The sequence below is a fragment of the Oncorhynchus kisutch genome, linkage group LG15, assembly GCF_002021735.2.
Source record: "Oncorhynchus kisutch isolate 150728-3 linkage group LG15, Okis_V2, whole genome shotgun sequence".
Taxonomy (NCBI): Eukaryota; Metazoa; Chordata; class Actinopteri; order Salmoniformes; family Salmonidae; genus Oncorhynchus; species Oncorhynchus kisutch.
In genome coordinates this window covers 23,336,228-23,361,743 of record NC_034188.2, presented here as the reverse complement: position 1 = coordinate 23,361,743, position 25,516 = coordinate 23,336,228, and the positions used below count along the sequence as shown (strand labels likewise).

The 25,516-nt window shown below is 43.9% G+C and overlaps 1 protein-coding gene across 1 annotated transcript in view; it reads left to right on the top strand.

Moving 5' to 3' along the window:
* The window catches only part of slit3 (slit homolog 3 (Drosophila)), a 386,836-nt gene extending 370,726 nt beyond the window's left edge, over positions 1 to 16,110 (top strand). Inside the window, 4 exon segments of the mRNA XM_031791377.1 lie at positions 11,309 to 11,463; positions 11,662 to 11,950; positions 13,953 to 14,158; positions 14,353 to 16,110. Of these exon segments, the coding sequence (XP_031647237.1) occupies positions 11,309 to 11,463; positions 11,662 to 11,950; positions 13,953 to 14,158; positions 14,353 to 14,594 (892 nt within the window). The 3' untranslated portion in view covers positions 14,595 to 16,110.
* The last annotated feature ends 9,406 nt before the right edge of the window (positions 16,111 to 25,516 follow it).

Genomic DNA, 25,516 nt, shown 5'->3' with positions numbered 1-25,516 from the left:
AGCCCTAAGCATTAAGATGGTTTAGATAGTACTGTTAGACCTAGCTAGCCCCAGCCATTAGATGGTTTAGATAGTACTGTTAGACCTAGCTAGCCCCAGCCATTAGATGGTTTAGATAGTACTGTTAGACCTATCTAGCCCCAGCCATTAGATGGTTTAGATAGTACTGTTAGACCTAGCTAGCCCCAGCCATTAGATGGTTTAGACAGTACTGTTAGACCTATCTAGCCCCAGCCATTAGATGGTTTAGATAGTACTGTTAGACCTAGCTAGCCCCAGCCATTAGATGGTTTAGATAGTACTGTTAGACCTAGCTAGCCCCAGCCATTATGATGGTGTAGATAGTTGTTGTTAGACCTAGCTAGCCCCAGCCATTAGATTGTTTAGATAGTACTGTTAGAGCTAGCTAGCCCCAGCCATTATGATGGTTTAGATAGTACTGTTAGACCTATCTAGCCCCAGCCATTAGATGGTTTAGATAGTACTGTTAGACCTAGCTAGCCCCAGCCATTATGATGGTTTAGATAGTACTGTTAGACCTAGCTAGCCCCAGCCATTATGATGGTTTAGATAGTACTGTTAGACCTAGCTAGCCCCAGCCATTAAGATGGTTTAGATAGTTGTTGTTAGACCTAGCTAGCCCCAGCCTTTAGATGGTTTAGATAGTACTGTTAGACCTAGCTAGCCCCAGCCATTATGATGGTTTAGATAGTACTGTTAGACCTAGCTAGCCCCAGCCTTTAGATGGTTTAGATAGTACTGTTAGACCTAGCTAGCCCCAGCCATTAGATGGTTTAGATAGTACTGTTAGACCTAGCTAGCCCCAGCCATTAAGATGTTTTAGATAGTTGTTGTTAGACCTAGCTAGCCCCAGCCTTTAGATGGTTTAGATAGTACTGTTAGACCTAGCAAGCCCCAGCCATTATGATGGTTTAGATAGTTGTTGTTAGACCTAGCTAGCCCCAGCCTTTAGATGGTTTAGGTAGTACTGTAAGACCTAGCAAGCCCCAGCCTTTAGATGGTTTAGATAGTACTGTTAGACCTAGCTAGCCCCAGCCATTATGATGGTTTAGATAGTTGTTGTTAGACCTAGCTAGCCCCAGCCTTTAGATGGTTTAGATAGTTGTTGTTAGACCTAGCTAGCCCCAGCCATTAAGATGGTTTAGATAGTTGTTGTTAGACCTAGCTAGCCCCAGCCATTAAGATGGTTTAATTAGTTGTTGTTAGACCTAGCTAGCCCCAGCCATTAAGATGGTTTAGATAGTTGTTGTTAGACCTAGCTAGCCCCAGCCATTAAGATGGTTTAATTAGTTGTTGTTAGACCTAGCTAGCCCCAGCCTTTAGATGGTTTAGATAGTACTGTTAGACCTAGCTAGCCCCAGCCATTATGATGGTTTAGATAGTACTGTTAGACCTAGCTAGCCCCAGCCTTTAGATGGTTTAGATAGTACTGTTAGACCTAGCTAGCCCCAGCCATTAGATGGTTTAGATAGTACTGTTAGACCTAGCTAGCCCCAGCCATTAAGATGTTTTAGATAGTTGTTGTTAGACCTAGCTAGCCCCAGCCTTTAGATGGTTTAGATAGTACTGTTAGACCTAGCAAGCCCCAGCCATTATAATGGTTTAGATAGTTGTTGTTAGACCTAGCTAGCCCCAGCCTTTAGATGGTTTAGGTAGTACTGTAAGACCTAGCAAGCCCCAGCCTTTAGATGGTTTAGATAGTACTGTTAGACCTAGCTAGCCCCAGCCATTATGATGGTTTAGATAGTTGTTGTTAGACCTAGCTAGCCCCAGCCATTAGATGGTTTAGATAGTACTGTTAGACCTAGCTAGCCCCAGCCATTAAGATGGTTTAGATAGTTGTTGTTAGACCTAGCTAGCCCCAGCCATTAAGATGGTTTAATTAGTTGTTGTTAGACCTAGCTAGCCCCAGCCTTTAGATGGTTTAGATAGTACTGTTAGACCTAGCTAGCCCCAGCCATTATGATGGTTTAGATAGTACTGTTAGACCTAGCTAGCCCCAGCCTTTAGATGGTTTAGATAGTACTGTTAGACCTAGCTAGCCCCAGCCTTTAGATGGTTTAGATAGTACTGTTAGACCTAGCTAGCCCCAGCCTTTAGATGGTTTAGATAGTTGTTGTTAGACCTAGCTAGCCCCAGCCTTTAGATGGTTTAGATAGTACTGTTAGACCTAGCTAGCCCCAGCCATTAAGATGGTTTAATTAGTTGTTGTTAGACCTAGCTAGCCCCAGCCTTTAGATGGTTTAGATAGTACTGTTAGACCTAGCTAGCCCCAACCATTATGATGGTTTAGATAGTACTGTTAGACCTAGCTAGCCCCAGCCATTAAGATGTTTTAGATAGTTGTTGTTAGACCTAGCTAGCCCCAGCCTTTAGATGGTTTAGATAGTACTGTTAGACCTAGCAAGCCCCAGCCATTATAATGGTTTAGATAGTTGTTGTTAGACCTAGCTAGCCCCAGCCTTTAGATGGTTTAGGTAGTACTGTAAGACCTAGCAAGCCCCAGCCTTTAGATGGTTTAGATAGTACTGTTAGACCTAGCTAGCCCCAGCCATTATGATGGTTTAGATAGTTGTTGTTAGACCTAGCTAGCCCCAGCCTTTAGATGGTTTAGATAGTTGTTGTTAGACCTAGCTAGCCCCAGCCATTAAGATGGTTTAGATAGTTGTTGTTAGACCTAGCTAGCCCCAGCCATTAAGATGGTTTAGATAGTTGTTGTTAGACCTAGCTAGCCCCAGCCATTAAGATGGTTTAGATAGTACTGTTAGACCTAGCTAGCCCCAGCCATTAAGATGGTTTAGATAGTTGTTGTTAGACCTAGCTAGCCCCAGCCATTAAGATGGTTTAGATAGTTGTTGTTAGACCTAGCTAGCCCCAGCCATTAAGATGGTTTAGATAGTTGTTGTTAGACCTAGCTAGCCCCAGCCATTAAGATGGTTTAGATAGTACTGTTAGACCTAGCTAGCCCCAGCCATTAAGATGGTTTAGATAGTTGTTGTTAGACCTAGCTAGCCCCAGCCATTAAGATGGTTTAGATAGTTGTTGTTAGACCTAGCTAGCCCCAGCCATTAAGATGGTTTAGATAGTTGTTGTTAGACCTAGCTAGCCCCAGCCATTAAGATGGTTTAGATAGTTGTTGTTAGACCTAGCTAGCCCCAGCCATTATGATGGTTTAGATAGTTGTTGTTAGACCTAGCTAGCCCCAGCCATTATGATGGTTTAGATAGTACTGTTAGACCTAGCTAGCCCCAGCCATTAAGATGGTTTAGATAGTTGTTGTTAGACCTAGCTAGCCCCAGCCTTTAGATGGTTTAGATAGTTGTTGTTAGACCTAGCTAGCCCCAGCCTTTAGATGGTTTAGATAGTTGTTGTTAGACCTAGCTAGCCCCAGCCATTAAGATGGTTTAGATAGTTGTTGTTAGACCTAGCTAGCCCCAGCCATTAAGATGGTTTAATTAGTTGTCGTTAGACCTAGCTAGCCCCAGCGATTATGATGGTTTAGATAGTACTGTTAGACCTAGCTAGCCCCAGCCATTAAGATGGTTTAGGTAGTACTGTTAGACCTAGCTAGCCCTAAGAGGAGCTATTCAGGCAACACCCCCCCCTCCCCCATTCCTTAGACCCCATACACTAAACAAGCTTGTAGTTCGCCAGTGTGCTTCTAAGGAAACCTAATTGAGGTTGCTTACAGCTGCAATCTGGAACTTTGTTGGTTATCTGCAAAACATACATTTAAACCAGTCTACATTGTAAGCAATTGACAGCGCTGGGTAGTTACATTTTGAAATGTAAATAGGGTCTACAGGGTAGCTGCTTCAATATATCTTTCTCTGATAAAGGCAACCAGTAAGTTTGTGTTATTTAAAATGTGGTTTGATAAAGAGAGGAAGATGGAGTATTTTATGTACTTCTCTCGGTCGACCTGCTGAAATCTGCCACAGCTTTCTGTTCGCTTTTATTGAATTCCATAATGGGCTGGTATAAGCTAATACGCAGGCTGGGCACACATCAAAGACACCACATCCCCATTGAAAAATATTGCCTCTGGAAAACTTCAGATTGTCAAAACACAGACATAGCCCAAAATTGGCAGAGGTTGGAGGGCTGAGCTACACAGTTCACCTTTTTAGACTGGACCTCTGCTGCCCCTCTGTGGTCATATGGTATCATAGCAAGATGGGAACTCTCGATTTTCTTCCCCAAACCCTTTTCTCTGCTACTCCCCCTTAGCCAGGATGTGCATGTGGGCTTTCAGATTGCCAGTAACGAATGACGGCTGTCAAAATAAGAGACACTGGGTGACAATGGCATTGAAGTGTAATAAAGCCAGACTTCCATGGTGGTATTTATGTATTAAATGAAGCAGAAGCGGGCTCCCAAGTGGCACAGCTAGAGGTGTAACTACAGACCATGGTTTGATTCCAGGCTGTATCACAACCGGCCGTGATTGGGGAGTCCCATAGGGTGGCGCACAATTGGCCCAGCGTAGTCCGGGTTATGGTTTGGCCGGAGTAGGCCGTCATTGTAAATAAGAATTTGTTCTTAACTGACTTGCCAAGGTAAAAAAAACTGGTTGGCTGCAAAAGGCCTGTTTTCATATTGGAATGAAATTGCACACCCATAATGCAAACCACACATGATGCAGTGATTACTTTGCAGATGTGACGGGACGGGGGGTGTGGTTCAGCTGTGTCGGACCGCTCTAATACAGGATGAGTAAAGGCTAATAAGTGCACTACTTTTGAGAAGAAAAAATATATCATTTTTTGTAAAATGTTTTAATTAATATGATTTTAAGATTTGTTTTTTACTGGCTGTTAATGTTGTAATAATACAGTCATTGAACCACTGTAGGAACTGTCAATCAAACGTTTTTAACAATCAGCCAATAGGAGAGCTGCAGTTGGGGAGAGCCTTGCTGAACTTGCCTGATTGGCATGCTGTTTTTGGATAAGACCACAACCCAATAGCGGTAAGGATAGAAAGAGCTAGTTTTGAGCTGCACTCAATTTCACCACCCAGACCCAATATATTATTTATTTCTTTATTCTCTCTCTCTCATGTTTACATTGCCAAAGCAAGTGAAATAGATCAAGTTTACATACACTTAGGTTGGAGTCATTAAAACTCGTTTTTCAACCACTCCATAAATATCTTGTTAACAAACTATAGTTTTGGCAAGTCGGTTAGGACATCTACTTTGTGCATGACACAAGTAATTTTTCCAGCAATTGTATACAGACAGATTATTTCACTTATAAGTCACTGTATCACAATTCCAGTGTGTCAGAAGTTGACATACACTAAGTTGACTGTGCCTTTCAACATCTTGGAAAATTCCAGAAAATTATGTCATGGCTTTTGAAGCTTCTGATAGGATAATTGACATAATTGGAGTAAATTGGAGGTGTACCTGTGGATGTATTTCAAGGCCTACCTTCAAACTCAGTGCCTCTTTGCTTGACATCATGGGAAAATCAAAAGAAATCAGCCAAGACCTCAGATCCTTCGGAGCAATTTCCAAATGCCTGAAGGTACCATGTTCATCTGCACAAACAAGAGTACGGAAGTATAAACACTATGAGACCACGCAGCCGTCATACCGCTCAGGAAGGAGACGCATTCTGTCTCCTAGAGATGAACGTACTTTGGCGCGAAAAGTGTGTATCAATCCCAGAACAACAGCAAAGGACCTTGTGAAGATGCTGGAGGAAACAGGTACAAAAGTATCTATATCCACAGTAAAACGAGTCCTATATCAACATAACCTGAAAGGCCGCTCAGCAAGGAAGAAGCCACTGCTCCAAAACCTCCATAAAAAAGACAGACTATGGTTTGTAACTGCACATGGGGACAAAGATCGTACTTTTTGGAGAAATTTCCTCTGGTCTGATGAAACAAAAATAGAACTGTTTGGCCATAATGACCATCGTTATGTTTGGAGTAAAAGGGGGGGACTTGCAAGCCGAAGAACACCATCCTAACCGTGAAGTACGGGGGTGGCAGCATCATGTTGTGGGGGTGTGTCATGCCCTGACCTTAGAGATCCTTTTTATGTCTCTATTTTGGTTTGGTCAGGGCGTGAGTTGGGGTGGGCATTCTATGTTCTGTGTTTTTATGTTTTGGCCGGGTAGGGTTCTTAATCAGGGACAGCTGTCTATCGTTGTATCTGATTGGGAACCATACTTAGGTACCCTTTTTTCCCACCTGTGTTTGTGGGAAGTTAATTTTTTTGATGGCACATAGCCTTAAGCTTCACCGTTTGTTTTGTATTGTTTATTGGTTTGTCGGCGTCATTTCTTAAATAAAGTAAAATGTACGCTCACCACGCTGCACCTTGGTCCTCCTCCTTCAACAGCCGTGACAGGGTGCTTTGCTGCAGGAGGGACAGGTGCACTTCACAAAATAGATGGCATCATAAGGTAGGAAAATTATGTGGATATATTGAAGCAACATCTCAAGACATCAGAGGAAGTTAAAGCTTGGTTGCAAATGGGTCTTCCAAATGGATAATGACCCCAAGCATAATTCCAAAGTTGTGGCAAGATGGCTTAAGGACGACAAAGTCAAGGTATTGGAGTGGCCATCACAAAGCCCTGATCTTAATCCTACAGAAAATTTGTGGGAAGATCTGAGAAAGTGTGTGCGAGCAAGGAGGCCTACAAACCTGACTCAGTCACACCAGCTCTGTCAGGAGGAATGGGCCAAAATTCACCCTACTTATTGTGGGAAGCTTGTGGAAGGCTACCTGAAATGTTTTACCCAAGTTAAACCATTTAAAGGCAATGCTACCAAGTACTAATTGAGTGTATGTAAACTTCGGATCCACTGGGAATGTGATGAAAGAAACAAACGCTGAAATAAATAATTCTCTCTGCTATTATTCTGACATTTCACATTCTTAAAATAAAGTGGTGATCCTAACTGACCTAAGACAGGGAATTTTTACTAGGATTAAAATTCAGGAATTGTGAAAAACTGAGTTTAAATGTATTTGGCTAAGGTGTATGTAAACGTCTGACTTCAACTGTATATACAGTGTTGTAATGATGTGCAAAAAGTTCAAGTACAAAAGGGAAAATAAATCAACATAAATATAGGATATATTTACAATGGTGTTTGTTCTTCACTGGTGGCACTTTTGTTGTGGCAGCCGGTCACAAATCGTATTGCTGTGATGGCACACTGGTATTTCACCCAATAGATATGCGAGTTTATCAAAATTAGATTTTTTTTCTAATTCTTTGTGGGCCTGTGTAATCTGAGGGAAATATGTGTCTCTAGTATGGTCATACATTTGGCAGGAGGTTAGGAAATGCAGCTCAGTCTCCACCTCATTTTGTGGGCAGTATGCACATAGCCTGTCTTTTCTTGGGAGCCAGGTTTGCCTTCAGCGGCCTTTCTCAATAGCAAGGCTATGCTCACTGAGTCTGTGGGGTCTGTTTGTGTTTGTGAACAGAGCCCCAGAACCAGCTTGCTTAGGGGGCTCTTCTCCGGGTTCATCGCTCTGTAGGTGATGGCTTTGTTTTGGAAGGTTCAGGAATCGCTTATAGAATTTAACAGCTGTTTTCTGGATATTGATCATTAGCGGGTATCGGCCTAATTCTGCTCTGCATGCATTATTTGGTGTTTTACGTTGTACACTGAGGATATTTTGGCAGAATTCTGCATGCGGAGTCTCAATTTGGTATTTGCCCCATTTTGTGAATTCTTGGTTGGTGAGCAGACCCCAGACCTCACAATCATGAAGGGCAATGGGTTCTGTAACTGATTCAATTATTTTTAGCCAGATCCTCATTGGTATGTCAAGTTTTATGTTCCTTTTGATGGCATAGAAGGCCCTTGCCTTGTCTCTCAGCTCGTTCACAGCTTTGTGGAAGTTACCTGTGGCGCTGATGTTTAGGCCGAGGTATGTATAGTTTGTTTGTGTGCTCTAGGGCAACGGTGTCTAGATGGAATTTGTATTTGTGGTCGTGGCAACTGGACCTTTTTTGTAACACCATTATTTTAGTCTTACTGAGATGTACTATCAGGGCCCAGGTCTGACAGAATCTGTGCAGAAGATCTAGGTGCTGCTGTAAGCCCTCCTTGGTTGGGGACAGAAGCACCAGATCATCAGCAAACAGTAGACATTTGACTTTAGATTCTAGTAGGCTGAGACCAGGACTGTTCCAGTGCCCTCCCCAATTCGTTGGGGCTTAAGCTGCATCCCTGTCTCACCCCATGTGAAATGTGTGTTTTTTGCCAATTTGTAACGTGTGTTTTTTGCCAATTTGTACATGATTGTGTACATGGTTTGTATAATGTTGTATGTTTTTACCCAAAGACCACTTTCCATCAATTTGTTTAGCAGACCCTCATGCCAAATTGAGTCAAATGCTTTTTTGAAGTCAACAAAGCATGAGAAGACTTTGCATTTGTTATGGTTTGTTTGTTTGTCAATTAGGGTGTGCATAGCCAATTGGAATTTGTGGTCTGTATATTTTATCATTTAAGGTTCTCTCTCTCTCTCTCTCTCTCTCTCTCTCTCTCTCTCTCTCAGTAACTAGGCAGGCCCAGAGCCCAGAGGCAGTACAGCCTGTTCTGTACCCAGCAGTCAGCCAGTAAACTAGTGAGTCAGTATGGAAGCTGGAGCAATTATCATTGTGAAAAGGACTCATGTGCCCCCAGGACAAAATATACTGACTCAGCCAGAAGCCAACAGCATCATTGCTTGCTATTCCAGTAGAAGTTTTCTGGTTTGGAGAGGGTTTTGGGTGCTCAGTGTGATGAGACAGAGTGCCCTGAAATGGTTCAAACATGAGTAGTGTGGAAGGCAATCTTTCTCCGGAGGACACACACTGGCCTCGCGTTACCATGCCTCCAAAATCATGTCGTTGTCACGCCTTCCTGTACTAAGGAAGTCTGGTTCGCAACGAGGCTAATTCTAGAGTGCTGCTATTGTTCACAGGGCCAGAGTGGAGTCATCACATGCAGAAAAAGAAATGTCCTCTCACTGTCAACTGCATTCGTTTTCAGCAAACTTATGTGTAAATATTTGTATGAACATAACAAGATTCAACAACTGAGACATAAACTGAACAAGTTCCACAGACATGTGACGAACAGAAATTGAATAATGTGTCCCTGAACAAAGGGGGGGTCAAAATCAAAAGTAACAATCAGTATCTGGTGTGGCCACCAGCTGCATTAACTACTGCAGCTGGTGTCGCGAATGGTTGAGGGACAGCTATTTGGGGAACAATAACATTTAAAACATTTAAATAGTACTGTCCTCATGGACTCAGTTTTGCCAGTTCTTGCTGTGAGATGTTACCCCACTCTTCCACCAAGGCACCTGCAAGTTCCCGGACATTTCTGGGGGGAATGGCACTAGCCCTCACCCTCCGATCCAACAGGTCCCAGACATGCTCAATGGGATTGAGATATGGGCTCTTCGCTGGCAACGGCAGAACACTGACATTCCTGTCTTGCAGGAAATCACGCACAGAACGAGCAGTATGGCTGGTGGCATTGTCATGCTGGAGAGTCATGTCAGGATGAGCCTGCAGGAAGGGTACTACATGAGGGAGGAGGATGTCTTCCCTGTAACGCACAGTGTTGAGATTGCCTGCAATGACAACAAGCTCAGTCCGATGATACTGTGACACACCGCCCCAGACCATGACTGACCCTCCACCTCCAAATCGAACCCGCTCCAGAGTACAGGCCTCAGTGTAACGCTCATTCCTTTGAAGATAAACGCGAATTTGACCATCATCCCCGGTGAGACAAAACACTCGTCAGTGAAGAGCACTTTCTTCCAGTCCTGTCTGGTCCAGCGAAGGTGGGTTTGTGCCCATAGGCAACGTTGTTGCCGGTGATGTCTGGTGAGGACCTGCCTTACAACAGGCCTACAAGCCCTCAGTCCAGCCTCTCTCAGCCTATCGCGGACAGTCTGAGCTCTGATGGAGGGATTGTATGTTCCTGGTATAACTCAGGCAGTTGTTGTTGCCATCCTGTACGTGTCCCGCAGGTGTGATGTTCAGATGTACAGGTGTTGTTACATGTGGTCTGCCACTGCGAGGACAATCAGCTGTCTGTCCTGTCTCAGGCATCTCACAGTACGGACATTGCAATTTATTGCCCTGGCCACATCTGCTGTTCTCATGCCTCCTTGCAGCAGGCCTATGGCACGTTCACGCAGATGAGCAGGGACCCTTGGGCATCTTTCTTTTGGTGTTTTTCCAGAGTCGGTAGAAAGGCCTCTTTAGTGTCCTAAGTTTTCATCACTGTGACCTTAATTGCCTACCGTCTGTAAGCTGTTAGTGTCTTAACGACCATTCCACAGGTGCATGTTCATTAGTTGTTTATGGTTCATTGAACAAGCATGGGAAACCGTGTTTAAACCCTTTACAATGAAGATCTGTGAAGTTATTTTGACTTTTACGAATTATCTTTGAACAGGGTCCTGAAAAAGGGACGTTTCTTTTTTTGCTGAGTTTATAAGAACTCCTATATTGCTACAATGTATCTAATGTCTCTCTCTCTCTCTGTCTGTCTGTCTGTCTGTCTGTCTGTCTGTCTGTCTGTCTGTCTGTCTGTCTGTCTGTCTGTCTGTCTGTCTGTCTGTCTGTCTGTCTGTCTGTCTGTCTGTCTGTCTGTCTGTCTGTCTGTCTGTCTGTCTTGTCTGTCTGTCTGTCTGTCTGTCTGTCTGTCTGTCTGTCTGTCTGTCTGTCTGTCTGTCTGTCTGTCTGTCTGTCTGTCTGTCTGTCTGTCTGTCTGTCTGTCTGTGTGTGTCTGTGTGTCTGTGTGTCTGTGTGTGTGTGTGTCTCTCTCTTTGTCTGTCTCTTTGTCTGTCTCTTTCTGTCTCTCTCTGTCTCTCTCTGTCTCTCTCTGTCTCTCTCTGTCATTGTCTGTCTGTCTCTATCTGTGTCTCTCTGTCATTGTCTGTCTGTCTCTATCTGTGTCTCTCTCTTTGTCTCTCTCTGTCATTGTCTGTCTGTCTGTCTCTCTCTGTCATTGTCTGTCTGTCTGTCTCTCTCTCTCTCTCTCTCTCTCTCTCTCTCTCTGTCTGTCTCTATCTATCTCTCTCTCTCTGTGTATCTCTTTGTGTCTCTCTCTTTCTTTGTCTCTCTTTCTGTGTCTGTCTGTCTCTCTCTCTCTGTCTCTTTCTCTGTCTGTCTCTCTCTGTCTCTCTCTCTGTCTCTTTCTCTGTCTTTCTCTCTGTCTGTCTATCTATCTCTGTCTCTCTCTGTGTGTCTCTCTATGTGTGTCTCTCTCTCTCTGTGTCTCTCTTTCTCAACAGTGTTGAGTCTGTGAATGATGGTCTATTTCACACAGTGGAGCTCCTGATTCAGAACCACTCTCTGAGCCTGGTGGTGGACAAGGGATCCCCCAAGAGTCTGGGCAAGCTGCCCCGCCAGCCCTCTTTGGACCACAGCACACAGCTCTACATAGGAGGTAAACAGAGACACATATAGCACACATACCTGAAAGGACCTCCTTAGAAACACACAGAACAATTTGTACTGTGCATACCTACAGATATTTTCTTTACACATTGAAACTGATATACCGATGAAATGTCAGGTCAACAAACCAGAATGTCAGAATGATAATACCCCCTCTTTCTTCCATCCCTCCCCTCCTCCCCTCCAGGTATACCCTTAGCGGTGGTGGCATCAGGCTTGCGTTCAGGTCCCGACCGCACCCCCCAGGCCTTCAACGGCTGCATCCACAATGTCAGGATCAACGGAGAGCTCCAGGATCTGGGGGCAGCGCCACGCAGGGTGGAAGGCATCCTGCCAGGCTGCCACTCCTGCAGTGTGTGTGCCCAAGGCCCCTGCAGACAGAGGGGGGAGACGGGTGTGTCCTGCGAGTGCCCACCCAGCCGCAGCGGATCCCTCTGTGATCAGAAGACTGCCCCCAGCCCCTGTCAGAGCAGCAGGTATGGCCTGTCTAACAGCTACATATCAGACTGCCCCCAGCCCCTGTCATAGCAGCAGGTATGGCCTGTCTAACAGCTACATATCAGACTGCCCCCAGCCCCTGTCAGAGCAGCAGGTATGGCCTGTCTAACAGCTACATATCAGACTGCCCCTGTCAGAGCAGCAGGTATGGCCTGTCTAACAGCTACATATCAGACTGCCCCCAGCCCCTGTCATAGCAGCAGGTATGGCCTGTCTAACAGCTACATATCAGCCTGCCCCTGTCAGAGCAGCAGGTATGGCCTGTCTAACAGCTACATATCAGACTGCCCCTGTCATAGCAGCAGGTATGGCCTGTCTAACAGCTACATATCAGACTGCCCCTGTCAGAGCAGCAGGTATGGCCTGTCTAACAGCTACATATCAGACTGCCCCTGTCATAGCAGCAGGTATAGCCTGTCTAACAGCTACATATCAGACTGCCCCTGTCAGAGCAGCAGGTATGGCCTGTCTAACAGCTACATATCAGACTGCCCCTGCCAGAGCAGCAGGTATGGCCTGTCTAACAGCTACATATCAGACTGCCCCCAGCCCCTGTCATAGCAGCAGGTATGGCCTGTCTAACAGCTACATATCAGACTGCCCCCAGCCCCTGTCAGAGCAGCAGGTATGGCCTGTCTAACAGCTACATACCAGACTGCCCCCAGCCCCTGTCATAGCAGCAGGTATGGCCTGTCTAACAGCTACATATCAGACTGCCCCCAGCCCCTGTCAGAGCAGCAGGTATGGCCTGTCTAACAGCTACATATCAGACTGCCCCCAGCCCCTGTCAGAGCAGCAGGTATGGCCTGTCTAACAGCTACATATCAGACTGCCCCCACCCCCTGTCAGAGAAGCAGGTACGGCCTGTCTAACAGCTACATATCAGACTGCCCCTGTCAGAGCAGCAGGTATGGCCTGTCTAACAGCTACATATCAGACTGCCCCAGTCAGAGCAGCAGGTATGGCCTGTCTAACAGCTACATATCAGACTGCCCCCAGCCCCTGTCATAGCAGCAGGTATGGCCTGTCTAACAGCTACATATCAGACTGCCCCAGTCAGAGCAGCAGGTATGGCCTGTCTAACAGCTACATATCAGACTGCCCCCAGCCCCTGTCATAGCAGCAGGTATGGCCTGTCTAACAGCTACATATCAGACTGCCCCCAGCCCCTGTCAGAGCAGCAGGTATGGCCTGTCTAACAGCTACATATCAGACTGCCCCCAGCCCCTGTCAGAGCAGCAGGTATGGCCTGTCTAACAGCTACATATCAGACTGCCCCCACCCCCTGTCAGAGCAGCAGGTACGGCCTGTCTAACAGCTACATATCAGACTGCCCCTGTCAGAGCAGCAGGTATGGCCTGTCTAACAGCTACATATCAGACTGCCCCAGTCAGAGCAGCAGGTATGGCCTGTCTAACAGCTACATATCAGACTGCCCCCAGCCCCTGTCATAGCAGCAGGTATGGCCTGTCTAACAGCTACATATCAGACTGCCCCCAGCCCCTGTCAGAGAAGCAGGTATGGCCTGTCTAACAGCTACATATCAGACTGCCCCAGTCAGAGCAGCAGGTATGGCCTGTCTAACAGCTACATATCAGACTGCCCCCAGCCCCTGTCAGAGCAGCAGGTATGGCCTGTCTAACAACTACATATCAGACTGCCCCAGTCAGAGCAGCAGGTATGGCCTGTCTAACAGCTACATATCAGACTGCCCCAGTCAGAGCAGCAGGTATGGCCTGTCTAACAGCTACATATCCAAGACACCTCAACATAGGCCTTTAATCATAACTACAAATCCATAATGAACCTCATCCTCAACACATTAGTACATTCACAAGCATACAAATGGACTCATGCTTTTACACTTGCTCATTTTTAATAATGTTATAAAATATTAATAATGTGTACTCAATGTGTATGAATTATTCAACACACATCAATTACCATTCCTCACATGAAGTGTAAACCTCTATGTTTCAGGTGTATCCATGGGCTGTGTGTGCCTAAGGCATCATCTTACAGTTGTCAGTGTGCTGAGGGCTACACAGGGCAGTACTGTGACAGGAGAGAGGAGCCCCAAGCCTGTAGGGGACACCAGTGTAGACACGGAGAGTGTAGGGTCACAGGGAGTGGGGAGCCCTCCTGCCACTGCCAGCCAGGCTACACTGGCCCTGCCTGTGCCACCGGTGAGAGGATTAGACGCACACACACCTAGGCGGTTTCCAACATTGAGAAACTGTTTCTGTAAAGACATTCTACTGCATACAGGAACTTGACTATCAGAGGTCCATAATAATAATAATAGGCTATACAATCTGAAATCGCCCATGTCAGAGTGAAATAAGTATAACTGTGAAGCTCTCCCATTGACCTCTTTTAGATGTGACGTGCCAGGGAGAGGCGGTGCATGAGCTGCTGAAGCGCCAGCAGCCCATGAACACGTGCACCTCCACCAGTAAGATCCCCCGGGTGGAGTGTCCCCGTGCCTGTGACGGGGGCCTCTGCTGCGCCCCATCTAAGAGCCGGAGGCGGAAAGTGTTCTTCAAGTGCACCGACGGGAGCTCGTTCTCTGAGGAGATTGAAGTCACCCTGGAGTGTGGCTGTGCCAAGTGCCCATTGTAATATCCAGCTATCACCATGGAAACAGTCACAAACTAAATAAAGGACCTGCTGCCAGAGACCAAAAATAAAATATATTGTAAAATAAAACATAGAACTTATTTTTATTAATGGATTTTTTTTTAAAGAAGAGACTTGATCATTTAAAATAAAATGTTTTATATTATTGTGTCATATGAAGTTATTTTGTACCTAAAAAAAATATATATATATATATATATATATAAAAATTAACATTCCTGAAAGTATATCAAAGTATAGTGTATTATTGCATGTGATTGTACGTGTTGATACGATAGGGGAGTCTTTGGACACTTTAAAGGCTGCGAAGAGAAGGAGAAGATGGTGCTGCATCTCCCCAGACATAAAAAAGAGAAAGGCAGTCTTTTTCCTGACCTTCAGCTCTGGAGGAGGCAAACAAGGAACTGTCCCACTTTGCTTCCCAGCTTTATAACGGACCTTCCCCACCACCAAGCTAGCTGAGCTCACGCTAAAGGACATTAACTCTTATCCACAGAGCTTACAAACAGTGATTTATACTTTGTGCCATAGGAAAACATTTTACATTGTTACTGATTTGTATTTGTTTGGTGTGCCACATCAGAGATTCTAGAGTACCAACGGGCCAAGATGGCTTCTACAGTTTCCTGTCAGCCAGTGAAGTTCTCCTGAAATTCTGTAACTGTGTGTTTCTCTGTGTTTCTTACATGGTTGCATGACAAACACAAAGAGTCTGAGGCAGAATGTGAACTTTGTTCACGATACGGCGACAGAAGACCCTGCCAATATACGATGGTTCCACCATAGAAATAGGATCCTAGAATCCTGTATATTTTAATAATAGAAGGTATTCTATTTTTCTGACAAACTCATGAAGTTTGTCCTGGTGTCCAGGTATCATCAGCAAGGGAAGGTGTTGCTGATGTGTCTATGTGGTCACTGCTCAGTTGGAAAAGGACCTTATAACACCTGGCCTGGGAAATCTTTGTTGGACTCGAATCATAACCGTCTGTTACTACTAACATTATTAATTAAGCCCATTAGTACCGGATTGAAGTCATCACAGGATGTGAGGTCTCATCACAGTCGTCCCCCTGTCAGTCAGAATATATCCAGTAACACTTTGTTCATTTTGATTTGATTATAGTACAACATCAGGACACTGCTTTAATGTACCGTACATTTCAAATAAAGTGTTACCAAATATACCTCAATTGAGAGTTTGTCAGTGATCAAGTTCAGTACTCCCCTTACCCCCAGTCCCTCACCCTAGCAACTCCAATGCCACCATGCCTCAAAAACATGACATTGAATGCTTCCGTATGTATGGAACGTGTAGGCTCTACAATGTAAATGATCTGTTGTGAGATGCCTTGTATTCTATAATAATAATGAGTATTATGTTGGCCATAATATAAGTTGCGTTCTCCAGATATAGAATTTATTTCTGGTAAAACACGAACTTGTGAATGATGAATAATTATGTTGAATGTTGAAATTAAATCTACCGTGAAACGAGTCTCTGTGTCTGAGTTAATGTACTGTAGGACTGACTGGTTACACTGCATGCTGTGGACATTGTAGAAATGCTTGAAGTAGACTAATGTTTGTACAATATTGTGCAAGTCCCTTGGAAAGATTTCCTTTTTTAGAAAAGGCTTCAACTTCCCTGTGTCTACATTTCTATTTAATCAAACTGCAAATATTTACAAAAAGAATCCACTTCAAGAGGAAATTATCTGTATTTGAAATCAATGATGGGCCTTGGGGTGGAAAGCTTTCCCATGCATCAGTGACAACTACAATAATCCTCTAGTGAGTCCTTTAATTACTTATTTGGGAGCTTTGGCTATTCACACAGTTTGAACTCTAGTACCTAATAGATAATGAAATCACAGGAAGGGCATATGTTGTTTTCTGTTTATTTCCCACCATTTCAATCTGTTTGTGTTTAGTCTTCCAAACATCCCCTGGAGTACACCAGCCAGTCCATGTCTTTGATGTATCCCAGAAGTAGCACTGCTGATTCTAAGGGCCACCTAATCATCGGGCCCTTCATTAGTTGAATCAGCAGCGCTAGTTCTGGAATACATAAAATAACTGGCTTGGGGGTAGCCTACTTGAGGAGAGGTTTGGGGAACACAAGTGTAGTTGCTGCTTGTGCTGAAGGGCTCCCGAGTTGCGCAGCGGTCTAAGGCACTGCATTTCAGTGCAAGAGGCGTCACTACAGTCCCTGGTTTGAATCTAGGCTGCATCACATCTGGCTGTGATTGGTAGTCACCATAGGGAGGCACAAGATTGGCCCAGTGTTGTCCTGGTTTAGCTGGGGTAGGCAGTCATTGTAAATAAGAATTTGTTCTTAACTGACTTGCCTAGGTAAATAACAAAGTAACTATTTTTACAGTGTGATGTGGTATCATTATTGACCAATAGATGGTGCCATCCACCACAGCTGTTATTCTACCAAAAAGCCTACACTGACGCTAACCACAGATTATAATTTGTGTTGGAATAAACATTGAGTTTTGGTTGCCAGGCTGCTTTCTATTTCTGAATCACAGGAAGAGCAATTAGATACTTCTTATTGTGTTACGTCATCAGTAAATCTGTGATGGGAGTGGAATAATTAGAAATAAACTGTGTGTGATCAAGGTCAGAGATAATAAAAAATGCTTGTGTTCGTTACACTGTTTATTCTAGCCGGCTTTATCTCTAAACTTCTAGCATGTTGGCATTGATACTGTAAACAGTTAGATAGTGGTCAGTCACCGTGATGAAAGAGAAAACCTAGTAAGAAGATCACATCTAAAAGCCAAGGCAGGGAAAGCAACAAAGTGGATGAAAATACAAAGGCTCAGATCAGCAGACTCCTAAACAGCTTCTATCCCCCGGCCATAAGACTGTTAAATGGATAACACCTACGCTGCTGCGAAAATTACTATTGATTAGATTTATAACCACCGCTATGGTGCTGCTCATTGATTATTGAATTCCATTACTATTATTATCTATCTATCCTGTTACTGGTCACTATTACTCCTGTTTACATGTATTTATTACCATTAGTGTCTATTTATCCTGCTACTGGTCACTATTACTGCTGTTTACATGTATATATTATCATTAGTATATATTTATCCTGCTACTGGTCACTATTACTCTTGTTTACATGTATATATTACCATTAGTATCAATATATTTATTATGTTACTGGTCACTATTACTCCTGTGTCCATGTATATATTACCATTAATATCTATTTATCCTGTTACTGGTCACTATGACCCCTGTTTACATGTATATATTACCATTAGTATCTATTTATCCTGTTACTGGTCACTATTACTCCTGTTTACATGTATATATTACCATTAGTATCTATTTATCCTCCTACTGGTCCCTATTACTCCTGTTTACATGTACATACAGTGCATTCGGAAAGTATTCAGACCCCTTGACCATTTCCAAATTTTGTTGCGTCATAGCCTTATTCTAAAATTGATTCTTCATCAATCTACACACAATACTGCATAATGAGAAAGCAAAAACAGTTTTTTGGAAATATCAAATTTGCATACATATTCAGACCCTTTCCTCAGTACTTTGTTGAAGCACCTTTGCCACCGATTACAGTCTAGAGTCTTCTTAGGTATGACACTACAAGCTTGGCACACCTTAATTTGGGGGAGATTCTCCCATTCTTCTCTGCAGATCCTCTCAAGCTCTGTCAGGTTGGATGGGGAGTGTCGCTGCACAGCTATTTTCAGGTCTCTCCAGAGATGTTAGATCGGGTTCAAGTCCGTGCTCTGGCTGGGCCACTCAAGGACATTCAGAGACTTGTCCGCAAAGCCACTCCTGCATTGTCTTGGCTGTGTTCAGGGTTGTTGTCATGTTGGAATTAGAACCTTCACCCCAGTCTGAGGTCCTGAGTGCTCTGGAGCAGGATCTCTCTGTGCTATGTTCCGTTCATCTTTCCCTTGATCCTGACTAGTTTCCCAGTCCCTGCTGCTGGAAAACATCCCCAAAGCATGATACTGCCACCACCATGCTTCACCGTAGGGATGGTGCCAGGTTTCCTCCAGACGTGACGCTTGGCATTTAGGCCAAAGAGTTAAATCTTGGTTTCATCAGACCAGATGATCTTGTCTCTCATTGTCTGAGTCCTTTAGGTTCCTTTTGCTGAGGAGTGGCTTCCGTTTGGCCATTCTACCATGAAGGCCTGATTGATGGAGTGCTGCAGAGATGGTTGTCCTTCTGGAAGGTTCTCCCATCTCCATAGAGGAACTATGGAGCTCTGTCAGAGTGACCATCGGGTTCTTGGTCACCTTCCTAACCAAGGCCCTTCTCCCCCGATTGCTCAGTTTGGCCGGGTAGCCAGCTCTAGGAAGAGTCTTGGTGGTTCCAAACTACTTCCATTTCAGAATGACGGAGGTCACTGTGTTCTTGGGGACCTTCAATGCTCCAGACATTTTTTGGTACACTTCCCCAGATCTGTGCCTCGACACAATCCTGTCTCGGAGATCTACGGACAATTCCTTCGACCTCATGGTTTGTTTTTTTCTCTGACATGCACTGTCAACTGTGGGACCTTATATAGACAGGTGTGTGCCTTTCCAAATCATGTACAATCAATTGAATTTACCACAGATGGACTCTAAACAAGCTGTTGAAACATCTCAAGGATGATCAATGGAAAAAGGATGCACCCTTGCTCAATTTTGAGTCTCCTAGTAAAGGGTCTGAATACTTATGTAAATAAGGTGTTTCTGTTTTTTATATTTAAAACATTTGAAAACATTTCTAAAAACCTGTTTTCACTTTGTCATTATTGGGTATTAAGTGTAGATTGATGTGGAAAAAAACATATTTAATCAATTTCAGAATAGAGATTAGGTATGCTTGGCATTTAGGCCAAAGAGTTAAATCTTGGTTTCATCAGACCAGATGATCTTGTCTCTCATTGTCTGAGTCCTTTAGGTTCCTTTTGCTGAGGAGTGGCTTCCGTTTGGCCATTCTACCATGAAGGCCTGATTGATGGAGTGCTGCAGAGATGGTTGTCCTTCTGGAAGGTTCTCCCATCTCCATAGAGGAACTATGGAGCTCTGTCAGAGTGACCATCGGGTTCTTGGTCACCTTCCTAACCAAGGCCCTTCTCCCCCGATTGCTCAGTTTGGCCGGGTAGCCAGCTCTAGGAAGAGTCTTGGTGGTTCCAAACTACTTCCATTTCAGAATGACGGAGGTCACTGTGTTCTTGGGGACCTTCAATGCTCCAGACATTTTTTGGTACACTTCCCCAGATCTGTGCCTCGACACAATCCTGTCTCGGAGATCTACGGACAATTCCTTCGACCTCATGGTTTGTTTTTTTCTCTGACATGCACTGTCAACTGTGGGACCTTATATAGACAGGTGTGTGCCTTTCCAAATCATGTACAATCAATTGAATTTACCACAGATGGACTCTAAACAAGCTGTTGAAACATCTCAAGGATGATCAATGGAAAAAGGATGCACCCTTGCTCAATTTTGAGTCTCCTAGTAAAGGGTCTGAATACTTATGTAAATAAGGTGTTTCTGTTTTTTATATTTAAAACATTTGAAAACATTTCTAAAAACCTGTTTTCACTTTGTCATTATTGGGTATTAAGTGTAGATTGATGTGGAAAAAAACATATTTAATCAATTTCAGAATAGAGATTAGGTATAGCGTATAGCATATTACCATATTATTTATAATATCCTATTACCAGTCATTTTCCTGCCCTGTTTACATGTACATCCACCTATCATGCCTACACTGACACTCTTGCACACACTCACATGCCCACTCACCACCACACACACACAAGCACACACCCACTACTTATGCTGCTGCTGCCATAATGTTTACCACTGTTGTAAATATTTATCCTATTACCAGTCACTTTCTCCTGATCCATGCCTACATGTACATATCTAACCTCAATACATTTGGTACTGGCACCTACTTTATTATTTTATTAGTTGTACTTTTTTATATTGAATACTGCAATGCTGGGTAGGGCTTGCAAGTTAGGCATTTCACTGTCGGCTACTTGTGCATGTGTCAAATAAAACTTGAAACTTGAGCTCCTCCACTCTGAAGAGGGATTTTGTTTGTCCTTTCTGCTATTTTTTCAGATCCTTTGAAATCGTTCTGCCTCATTATGGTCCGTGACATGCCTCATAAAGAAAGGAGGAAGGGTAGAAGGGTGGAACAGTGGAACGAACAGGGGTGGCATTCCCTCTGCAGCCCTCCCTCTCCCTGGGGGAGAAAGGTGGCTGCACTGTAGCAGCACTGTGCCTGGACCTGTTGGCTCAATGGAGGAAATACTACTTAGAATTCCTCAGCATTATTCAGGGAGGCAGGTCTCCCATGGCAATAAAGAGAGGGATGAGCTGGCTTTAATCTGTTTGTCATCCAACCCATGTGTGATGTGAGAATTCAGCCATGGAAATAATGGATGATAGAATGGCACCGGAGGGGGTGGCCGCTGTTTTACGGGCTCCTTACCAATTGTGCTATTGTGTGTTTTTTTGTACATATAATGTTTCCGTCATCGTTTTTTATGACAAAAAGTAGCTTCTGGGCATCAGAACAACGAACAACGATTACTCACCTCAAACTGGAAGAGGATTCTTTCTTTAATGAGTCGGACGCGAAGGATATACTGCTCCTGTGTCGGGATCGAGTAATTGTCTCTGGCCCCCTCCCAGTTAGGGGGTGTGATGAGCTCTACAGCAGAGTCTCACAACTCAATCGCTGGTTGAAAACTGTTTTCTGCCCCTCCCAAAAGATAGAATTTGTAGATAATTGGCCCTCTTTCTGGGACTCACCTACAAACAGGACAAGCCTGGCCTGCTGAGGAGTGACGGACTCCATCCTAGCTGGAGGGGTGCTCTCATCTGTTAGCCAGCCTGCCATCTTAGTGGAGTCTGCCACTAGCACAGACAGTGTAGTCAGCTCAGCTATCCCCATTGAGACCGTGTCTGTGCCTCAACCTAGGTTGGGCAAAACTAAACATGGCGGTGTTCGCCTTAGCAATCTCACTAGAATAAAGACCTCCTCCATTCCTGCCATTATTGAAAGAGATCGTGATACCTCACATCTCAAAATAGGGCTACTTAATGTTAGATCCCTCACTTCAAAGGCAGTTATAGTCAATGATCTAATCACTGATCATAATCTTGATGTGATTGGCCTGACTGAAACATGGCTTAAGCCTGATGAATTTACTGTGTTAAATGAGGCCTCACATCCTGGTTACACTAGTGCCCATTTCCCCCATGCATCCCGCAAAGGCGGAGCTGTTGCTATCATTTGCGATAGCAAATTTCAATTTACAAAACGTTTTTGTCTGAGCTTCTAGTCATGAAATCTATGCAGCCTACTCAAACACTTTTTATAGCTACTGTTCACAGGCCTCCTGGGCCATATACAGCGTTCCTCACTGAGTTCCCTGAATTCCTATCGGACCTTGTAGTCATAGCAGATAATATTATCATTTTTGAAGAAAAGAAAATACCCGAGCTCTGAAACAAGCTTCCAGAAAATTGGAACGGAAATGGCACCACACCAAACTGGAAGTCTTCCGACTAGTTTGCTCAATGATCCTATTTTTCAAACTTAATTTAGGAAAATAAGAACAATCCGAAATGTATTTTTGATACTGCCACAAAGCTAACTAAAAAGCAGCATTCCCCAAGTGAGGATGGCTTTCACTTCAGCAGTAATAAATTCATGAACTTCATTGAGGAAAAGATCATGATCATTAGAAAGCAAATTACGGACTCCTCTTTAAATCTGCATATTCCTCCAAAGCTGCATACTGGACCCTATTCCAACTAAACTACTGAAAGAGCTGCTTCCTGTGCTTGGCCCTCCTATTTTAAACATAATAAACGGCTCTTGATCCACCGGATGTGTACCAAACTCACTAAAAGTGGCAGTAATAAAGCCTCTCTTGAAAAAGCCAAACCTTGACCCAGAAAATATAAAAAACTATCGGCCTATATCGAATCTTCCATTCGCAACAACTCACTGCCTTTCTGAAGACAAACAATGTATACGAAATGCTTCATTCTGGTTTTAGAAGCCATCATAGCACTGAGACTGCACTTGTGAAGGTGGTAAATGACCTTTTAATGGCGTCAGATCGAGGCTCTGCATCTGTCCTCGTGCTCCTAGACCTTAGTTCTGCTTTTGATACCATCGATCACCACATTCTTTTGGAGATTGGAAACCCAAATTGGTCTACACGGACAGGTTCTGGCCTGGTTTAGATCTTATCTGTCGGAAAGATATCAGTTTGTCTCTGTGAATGGTTTGTCCTCTGACAAATCAACTGTAAATTTCGGTGTTCCTCAAGGTTCCATTTTAGGACCACTATTGTTTTCACTGTATATTTTACCTCTTGGGGATGTCATTCGAAAATCTAATGTCAACTTTCACTGCTATGCGGATGACACACAGCTGTACATTTCAATGAAACATGGTGAAGCCCAAAATTGCCCTCGCTAGAAGCCTATGTTTCAGACATGTGTCGTGACATTGTATTAGTTAATGTGACGACTGTTACTCATCGAATGATTAAAAGGTTTCTAATTGCTTGATTAACTGGGGCACCATGGGAAAATTAGTTTTATTGAGTTTCTATTTCACAAATTAACTCAAAGAATATCAGAATATCGATTTTACAACAGTCGCTAATCAATCAACCTCTACAGTCTCGTTCTGAATGTCGCATAATCCGGGAATCTGCACGGACCCTTTGTCTCACCAATGAGTTCGTACCACACCAATGTTAGTTGAGTATTTATTTACTAGAAAGCTAAAATGATGATAAAAGATACACATACACAAAAACACATTATAGGCTATTGATTAGAACCAACACACTATGGCGCGTGTTACCCAAAATGGGGATTTAAAAGAGAAAGAAAAAGAGAAAGTACATGAGAGAAATATACATTTGGGTGAATTTGTCAGCTATGCTTATTCTAACCCTAGCCTTGCCCCATACTGCCGCTCTTATGGGTCAGAATATAATGATGGAATTACGTGGGGAAGCTCTCCGGGGATTCTCCGCGTGGACCGTTCAGGCTGCTCAATGACGCACTTCTCCGGCGCAACTCTCTGGTTGTCCTCACGATGTCAGTGTCCTTTTGGCTTAGGAGTCTGTTCCCTCGCCCTTGCTCTGGAAGGGCTCTTCTGAGGACAGACAGCTCTGAAGCTCAGAGCTGACAGCGTAGGAAGGAAACAGTGTAGATACCACGATTCGATGGGGAGTGGAGGCTAGGTGGTTCGGGTGAATTCATCCGCTTAGACACAGCTACTCATTCGTAGCTTGGGTAGAAAAATATTTAGTTGTCCCAAACTGTGTTTTGGGTTCGTTTACTTTTTAGACCTCGGCTGCAGCTTGGGTCACTTAGACTTATTTGTAAATTCTTCACTCACAGGTTTTATACCCTCGGGTCAGAAGTGGGCGTTACCGCCTTTAGGGCAATTCTCTGGGTGTACCAAGTTAAGAGGCAAGGTCTAGATTTGACTCAAATCCAATTTTAGACAACTAACTTCACATTTCATCTTTACCAAAACATTCTCTTTGATTTGGACATTTTCGATACAACGTACAATGTATAAACATCAAACATATACTAGGTAAACTGTTGACGTTACAATGTTTTCGTAATAACGTCATCTATTAACCTTTAATAACAAAACAAAAATGACATACATTTTCATATTCCATCTATCGTCATGACCACCATTGTGGCTGACGGAAACCATTGTTCCAAAGTCCCTGTATTGCATGTTTAATGTTCGTAGGGTGGTTCTCCAGGGGACACAGGAATGTTGTTTGGCCTAAAATTTACCAGGGGCGTGAGGGGTCACATCTTCAGACCCCTAGATCTATCATCCTCTGTTGGGGTTGAGAGATCATCTGTAGGGTTGTGGTCTCCTGTAACCTGACCTGATCAGGACAGTCATGGCATAAGGAAGTGGACGGCTGCAAACTTTCTACTTTTAAACTCGGACAAAACAGAGATGCTTGTTTTAGGTCCCAAGAAACAAAGAGATCTTCTGTTGAAACTGACAATTAATCTTCATGGTTGTACAGTTGTCTCAAATCAAACTGTGAAGGACCTCTGGACCCTAATCTCTTTTTTGACGAACATATCAAGACTGTTTCAAGGACAGCTTTTTTCCACCTACGTAACATTGCAAAAATCTGCTTTTGTTATTTCTAGGTTAGACTACTGCAATGCTATACTTTCCAGATACCCGTATAAAGCACTAAATACACTTCAGTTAGTGCTAAATATGGCTGCTAGAATCCTGACTAGAACCAAAGAATTTGATCACTGGCTTCCTGTTAAGGCAAGGGCTGATTTCAAGGTTTTACTGCGAACCTAAAAAGCATTACATGGGCTTGCTCCTACCTATCTCTCTGATTTGGTCCTGCCGTAGATACCTACACGTACGCTACGGTCACAAGACGCAGGCCTCCTAATTGTCCATAGAATTTATAAGCAAACAGCTGGTGGCAGGGCTTTCTCCTATAGAGCTCCATTTTTATGGAATGGTCTGCCTACCCATGTGAGAGACGCAGAATCGGTCTCAACCTTTAAGTCTTTACTGAAGACTCATCTCTTCAGTGGGTCATAGTCTGGCCAAGAAGTGTGAAGGTGAACGGAAAGGCTCTGGAGCAACGAACCGCCCTTGCTGTCTCTGCCTGGCCGGTTCCCCTCTCTCCACTGGGATTCTCTGCCTCTAACACTATTATAGGGGCTGAGACACTGGCTTACTGGTGCTCTTTCATGCCGTCCCTAGGAGGGGTGCATCACTTGAGTGATGTGATCTGCCTGTCTGGGTTGGCGCACCCCTTGGGTTGTGCTGTGGCGGA